This window comes from Bombyx mori, chromosome 11 (genome assembly GCF_030269925.1).
Source record: "Bombyx mori chromosome 11, ASM3026992v2".
Classification (NCBI taxonomy): Eukaryota; Metazoa; Arthropoda; class Insecta; order Lepidoptera; family Bombycidae; genus Bombyx; species Bombyx mori.
The window spans coordinates 4,981,053-4,988,518 of NC_085117.1; the positions used below are offsets into that span (position 1 = coordinate 4,981,053).

At 43.7% G+C, this 7,466-nt stretch overlaps 1 protein-coding gene across 1 annotated transcript; it reads right to left on the minus strand.

Moving 5' to 3' along the window:
• Positions 1-772: 772 nt before the first annotated feature.
• Positions 773-7,014, minus strand: Ser3 (sericin 3). Its single transcript, NM_001114644.1, has 3 exons — positions 6,982-7,014; positions 5,641-5,671; positions 773-4,524 (listed from the first exon to the last, which is right to left on the minus strand). The coding sequence occupies exons 1-3, from the start codon at positions 7,012-7,014 to the stop codon at positions 773-775; spliced, it is 3,816 nt and encodes a 1,271-aa protein (NP_001108116.1).
• Positions 7,015-7,466: the final 452 nt, after the last annotated feature.

Here is a 7,466-nt window from a genome sequence, read left to right on the forward strand (position 1 = left end):
TTCATCCATACTACCTGGAGCCACTGCGGTCATCCACAGTGCGCTTCCAGAGATCTTTTTTGCCACGCACCATCCGGCTATGGAATGAGCTCCCCTCTACGGTGTTTCCCGAGCGCTATGACATGTCCTTCTTCAAACGAGGCTTATGGAGAGTATTAAGCGGTAGGCAGCGGCTTGGCTCTGCCCCTGGCATTGCTGAAGTCCATGAGCGACGGTAACCACTCACCATCAGATGGGCCGTGTGCTCAACTGCCTACAAGGGCAATAAAAAAATAATAAAAAAATATGAATTCTCTTGAATATGTACCGTTTTAAACAGTCGACATGCCAACATTAAGGAAACAGTTAATTTCAACTATTTTTAGTTAACTAAATGGTGACGTTGCGCCGACGTTTACAATTAGAAGTTTATATTGTAACATGATGAATTGTCTTGGGATGTAAATTAGAAACAGCGATTAATGTTCGTAATTTATTTATGTTATATCCAAAAGTTAAATAGTTTTACAGTAAACATGTTAATGTTCTTCCAATATGAATTTTGCGTTCTAAATGTAATAAAAGCTATCGTATATTGTGTTTTGCGTTTTCAGCTCACATTAATATCGATAAAGGAAGTCTTATATGTAGTTCTATTAACGAAATAATTGACGAATCGTTACAGAAACCATCGCATCGTGCCCGCTATGGTAATTAAACGAGGTGCGGAACGGTGCCCAAATAATATTACCTTTATCGCTATTAACATGAAACATATAAATCGTTGGCCGTTTTAGTCGGTCTTCTCTTCGAAGTTCACGTCGCTGCTTAATGAAGAACTTTCACTGGCACTCGAAGCGCTAAAACTGCTACTGGCCTTTGATTGGCTGCTCGAGTATTCACTTGCTGACTGGGTGCTTTCAGATCCATCAGCGGCCTCGGCAGATTTCTGTGAACTGCTTGAGAAATTCTGTGACTGTTCACTGCTTGAAATTGCTTTTGCGCTGCTCTTTTGTTCAGTTCTACTGCTATGATTAGAATGGCCACCACTATTACTGCTCTTACTATCTGTCTCACTTCTGCTACTATGAGCTTGCTGACTTCTGCTACTTTGGGCTTGTTGACTACTGCTGCTTTGGGCTTGTTTACTACTGCTGCTTTGGGCTTGTTTACTGCTGCTACTTTGGGCTTGTTTACTACTGCTGCTTTGGGCTTGTTTACTGCTGCTACTATGAGCTTGCTGACTTCTGCTACTATGAGCTTGCTGACTTCTGCTACTTTGGGCTTGTTGACTACTGCTACTTTGGGCTTGTTTACTACTGCTGCTTTGGGCTTGTTTACTGCTGCTACTTTGGGCTTGTTTACTACTGCTGCTTTGGGCTTGTTTACTGCTGCTACTATGAGCTTGCTGACTTCTGCTACTATGAGCTTGCTGACTTCTGCTATTTTGGGCTTGTTGACTACTGCTGCTTTGGGCTTGTTTACTGCTGCTACTATGAGCTTGCTGACTTCTGCTACTACGGTGGTTGGAGCTCTTTCTAGACGAACTTTTTTTAGTGGACGCATCAGAGCTTGTGGAACGCTTACTATTTGATCTGGCTGAATCAGTTTGGTCATCGTCTGAGTTGTCACCAGAACTTCCTCGAGAACTGGACTTTTTATCACCACTTTCACTTGATCCAGAGCCCTTAGAACCAGAACTGTTCTTGCTACTCGAAGATTGACTGCTTGATTTACTGTTGTTACTACTATTACTGCTACTCTGAGATGATTTTTCGTTACTGCTGCTACTGCTTGCGCTTTTACCTTGAGAACTGCTGGAAGACTTACTGCTATTTCCTTTTGTCGCACCACTGCTGTCGTCGGAATCCTCATCAGTTCCTCCCGCTGAACCGGTTCTTCCCGAACCAGAGCCTCCATTACTGCTTTCTTCTGATCCCGAGCCCTTAGAACCAGAACTGTTCTTACTACTCGAAGATTGACTGCTTGATTTACTGTTGTTACTACTATTACTGTTACTCTGAGATGATTTTTCGTCACTGCTGCTACTGCTTGCGCTTTTACCTTGAGAACTGCTGGAAGACTTACTGCTATTTCCTTTTGTCGCACCACTGCTGTCGTCGGAATCCTCATCAGTTCCTCCCGCTGAACCGGTTCTTCCCGAACCAGAGCCTCCATTACTGCTTTCTTCTGATCCCGAGCCCTTAGAACCAGAACTGTTCTTGCTACTGGACGATTGGCTGCTTGATTTACTGTTATTACTACTATTACTGCTGCTCTGAGATGATTTTTCGTCACTGCTGCTACTGCTTGCGCTTTTACCTTGAGAACTGCTGGAAGACTTACTGCTATTTCCTTTTGTCGCACCACTGCTGTCATCGGAATCCTCATCAGTTCCTCCCGCTGAACCGGTTCTTCCCGAACCAGAGCCTCCATTACTGCTTTCTTCTGATCCCGAGCCCTTAGAACCAGAACTGTTGTTGCTACTCGAAGATTGGCTACTTGATTTACTGTTATTGCTACTATTACTGTTGCTCTGTGATGATTTTTCGTCACTGCTGCTACTGCTTGCGCTTTGACCTTGAGAGCTGCTGGAAGACTTACTGCTATTTCCTTTTGTCGCACCACTGCTGTCGTCGGAATCCTCATCACTTCCTCCCGCTGAACCGGTTCTTCCCGAACCAGAGCCTCCATTACTGCTTTCTTCTGATCCCGAGCCCTTAGAACCAGAACTATTGTTGCTACTCGAAGATTGACTGCTTGATTTACTGTTGTTACTACTATTACTGCTACTCTGAGATGATTTTTCGTCACTGCTGCTACTGCTTGCACTTTTACCTTGAGAACTGCTGGAAGACTTACTGCTATTTCCTTTTGTCGCACCACTGCTGTCGTCGGAATCCTCATCAGTTTCTCCCGCTGAACCGGTTCTTCCCGAACCAGAGCCTCCATTACTGCTTTCTTCTGATCCCGAGCCCTTAGAACCAGAACTGTTTTGGCCACTGGAAGATTGGCTGCTTGATTTACTGTTGTTGCTACTATTACTGCTGCTCTGAGATGATTTTTCGTCACTGCTGCTACTGCTTGCGCTTTGACCTTGAGAACTGCTGGAAGACTTACTGCTATTTCCTTTTGTCGCACCACTGCTGTCGTCGGAATCCTCATCAGTTCCTCCCGCTGAACCGTTTCTTCCCGAACCAGAGCCTCCATTACTGCTTTCTTCTGATCCCGAGCCCTTAGAACCAGAACTGTTTTGGCCACTGGAAGATTGGCTGCTTGATTTACTGTTGTTGCTACTATTACTGCTGCTCTGAGATGATTTTTCATCACTGCTGCTACTGCTTGCGCTTTGACCTTGAGAACTGCTGGAAGACTTACTGCTATTTCCTTTTGTCGCACCACTGCTGTCGTCGGAATCCTCATCAGTTCCTCCCGCTGAACCGTTTCTTCCCGAACCAGAGCCTCCATTACTGCTTTCTTCTGATCCCGAGCCCTTAGAACCAGAACTGTTTTGGCCACTGGAAGATTGGCTGCTTGATTTACTGTTGTTGCTACTATTACTGCTGCTCTGAGATGATTTTTCATCACTGCTGCTACTGCTTGCGCTTTGACCTTGAGAGCTGCTGGAAGATTTACTGCTATTTCCTTTTGTCGCACCACTGCTGTCGTCGGAATCCTCATCAGTTCCTCCCACTGAACCGTTTCTTCCCGAACCAGAGCCTCCATTACTGCTTTCTTCGGATCCCGAGCCCTTAGAACCAGAACTGTTTTGGCCACTGGAAGATTGGCTGCTTGATTTACTGTTGTTGCTACTATTACTGCTGCTCTGAGATGAGTTTTCGTCACTGCTGCTACTGCTTGCGCTTTGACCTTGAGAACTGCTGGAAGACTTACTGCTATTTCCTTTTGTCGCACCACTGCTGTCGTCGGAATCCTCATCAGTTCCTCCCGCTGAACCGGTTCTTCCCGAACCAGAGCCTCCATTACTGCTTTCTTCTGATCCCGAGCCCTTAGAACCAGAACTGTTTTGGCTACTGGAAGATTGGCTGCTTGATTTACTGTTGTTGCTACTATTACTGCTGCTCTGAGATGATTTTTCATCACTGCTGCTACTACTTGCGCTTTGACCTTGAGAACTGCTGGAAGATTTACTGCTATTTCCTTTTGTCGCACCACTGCTGTCGTCGGAATTCTCACCATTTTCTCCTGCTGAACCGGTTCTGCCCGAACCAGAGCCTCCATCACTGCTTTCATTGGTACTTGAAGAATCTTTGTTGTATGACTGGCTCTGGTACGAGCTACTGCTTTGTCTAGCGCTAGAACTTTGCTCATCGAAGCTGCTGCTGGTAGCGTGGCCTTCAGTATTATTGATTACTGATAAACGATCATCGGAGTCCTCGTCATTTGATTCTGCACTTCCACCGACGAGACATGATCGCCCTTGGTTGTCATCTGCTCCTGAATCGAGACGTCTCACACCAGAGCCCCTGCCTCGACCGCCTCCGCAGCCATACCTGTACCCGCAGCGTCTCGGTCTAGATTCCTCTGGAAATATTCCACAAGACTATAAATAATTGTAAATAGACATGCTTGAACAAAAACCGACTTCAAATAGAAAAAAAAAAGATATAACAAAACAAATGAATGTACACTAAAACAATAATCATCGAAATCGGTTGGCGTGATATTGAGTTATTGAGTTATTCATCTATTTGTCGTGCACGTACTTAATGCAAATTTAAGACTTATTACATGGTTTTCTCATGGATACCATTAACAGAACTGTACTAAATTGAAATGGGACCACGCAGGAAGCATCAGCTTTCTAATAAAAAAAGAATCATCAAAATCGATTTTCCCAGTCAAAAGTTATAAAAAAACAAACATAAAAAAAACATATAGTCGAATTGAGAACCTCCTTCTTTTTTGAAGTAAAAAATAGCATTCAACGAGCATTTTAATAATTAAAAGAGTTCGCCCATGATATTATCTTGGTCCATAGGTGGTCATAGGACTGTCTTTAGGTGATAAATATGCTATAAGTTCCGGCACACCTAATCGCCGAAGTATAACCACGTTTGTACGGCATATCAGGAAAAAAAATAAGTGTGTGTGTCCGCTCCGACGCACGACTGGAGTTTACTGGATATAAAAAATTAAACGAAACAATACGAGAAATAGTTCTATATTACGACAACACGATACACTACAGATTATTAACAAATTAACGAGACACAAAACAAACGACTAACAAATATATGAAAATACAATAATGAGAGAAACGCGCGATCAGTACGAGGCTTTGTGGCGGACTGCCGGCGCAGCAGCCCGGCGTCACCTGCAATAACGCGGCCGCGCGTTGGCTCCTGATTGGCGCGCGCACGCATCACGCAATCAGGAGCCAATCAGGCGCATAACGCATTTCGTGTGACATGCTAGTACGATTTTGATTGGCGCGCGCACGCATCACGCAATCAGGAGCCAATCAGGCGCATAACGCATTTCGTGTGACATGCTAGTACGATTTTGGTCCCCATAATTTTCATACCCCGGGCCTATATATGTAAATCGATTCTAAAGGAGTAAACTCCAAAAATTCTTAATTTAGCATTGCGTGTGGACGCAAACGTTTTTGTTTGTAACAGTTAAAACATTACTTACGGCAAGGCAGAGCCTGGACGGCTACAATAGCCTGAAAAAGAAACAACGAATTATTTATCTTTTTATCTATTAGCTCAGAGACTTACAATACTGGACATAGACCTCCACCAAGCTGAAAGGCGTGGCATGGATAGGTGGACCGATGGCCTATTGAGACTCGCGAGGATCTGCTGGATGCGAGCAGAGCAGGACCGAACTGTTAAAGTCTCGCTCTTTTTTATTACTCAGAAAAGCCTTAAAAGCACCATCCATGTAAATGATTGGGACCCAACCAACCAGTCAAACACTGATGGCACTGTGTACCAAGCATATCCGAAGCGTATACGAATGACAAATAACACGACATGGTTACTGTAGAGCTTTAAATACCGCATCCCACTGATCCTCATTAATACATTAGAACAATTAAATTTATTCATCTCACCGGTATGTAAAATAAACATTTTTGCGCAGCACCAGCGAAAGTAATACTAAAACCACGTCTTTATAGTTCAGAATGCGACGATGCTACGCCCCAGCGCTAATATTCAGTTGAACAGGAATCAGGAGGAGAATCCAGTGAGAAAAGAACATGTGGATACCAAGCCGCAAAGACGATGGGAGACTGAACGAATTGCCTCTGAGATCCGCATCGCTAAACGGGACATGCTTATTTATACGAATCGAACTCTTCGGCTGAGTTGAGGAGTATTCACTTGTGATATATAAGTGGCGTGGATTGGGCTTATGTGCAGGAGTAAACGACGGCGTTCGGATGATGATGACAATGATGGTATAACTCGAGGACGCTCTGCTTCTTTAATGTCCCCATCACTACTTGGTCTTTGGCCCTTACAAATGAAGTGTGACGGAGCTCTAAGCTCTAAGGAGCAAAGTTGAAGATAAAGCTCCAGCCGCGGTTGAAAACATTTGCGCGATTTTTATCCACGACATTCTTAACTTAAATGCTTGCTCTCTTCTTGCTATGTTACCTGCTATTGTTGTGGAATCGATTGTTAATTGTATCGTCACAAGATGAAATTCGAAGAACTTTATTGGCTTTAATACGCGGAATAAATATAGAAAACACCGTTTCGGCAGCTGCTTGTGTGTTCAATTAACCATAAAACCAATTTAAAAGCCAATATAATTTGTGGAAATTTACCGAGAACAGGCGCAGCAGTAGCGTCCCTGTTTGTCGGCAAATGGTGCGAATAAGAATTGAACCTCCGAACTGAATTGTTCAAAGCGTTCCCCTGGGATACAGCGAATGCCAAGCTTTTTAAGTACCAGCGAATCCAAACGACTGTCTTCGCGGTGTTTTTGGATCCTTTATCGGAGAATATCTTAGAAATGACTTACCACTATCAGGAATAGAGCAACTTTACAATTCATCTTCGAAGCTTCGATTGCTCTGTCTGTAAACGCCCAAAGGCCGGCTATTTATACTAATTTGTTGGAGAAATATTCCCTTTATGAATAAACAGTTACCAATAAAATTAATAATTAATTATTTGTTTAATACACTTGTTTTTCTATAACGCATTTAAATTGTTTTTTTTTTTGTTTCTGTAACATATGCTACGAACATCTTTAGCGAGCCTCGGAATTATGATACTTTTGTAAAATTAACTTTTTTTGCTGTTGCCCTTGTAGTCGGATTAGCATACGGCCCACCTGATGGTAAGTGGTTACCGTCGTCCATGAACTTCAGCAATGCCAGGGGCAGAGTCAAGCCTAGCCAAGCCAACCTACCGTTAAGTACTCTCCACAAGCCTCGTTTGAAGCACCGTGGAGGGGAGCTCATTCCAAAGCCGGATGGTATGTGGCAAAAAAGATCTCTGGAA

What these genes read in the sequence shown, in the direction of transcription:
- Ser3 (NM_001114644.1), bottom strand. Translation starts at nt 7,014, where the DNA reads ATGAATTGTAAAGTTGCTCTATTCCTGATAGTG. An exon ending in TTGCTCTATTCCTGATAGTG is followed by an intron (nt 5,672 to 6,981) that starts GTAAGTCATTTC and finishes TTTCTTTTTCAG; the next exon opens with GCTATTGTAGCCGTCCAGGC. An exon ending in CGTCCAGGCTCTGCCTTGCC is followed by an intron (nt 4,525 to 5,640) that starts GTAAGTAATGTT and finishes GAATATTTCCAG; the next exon opens with AGGAATCTAGACCGAGACGC.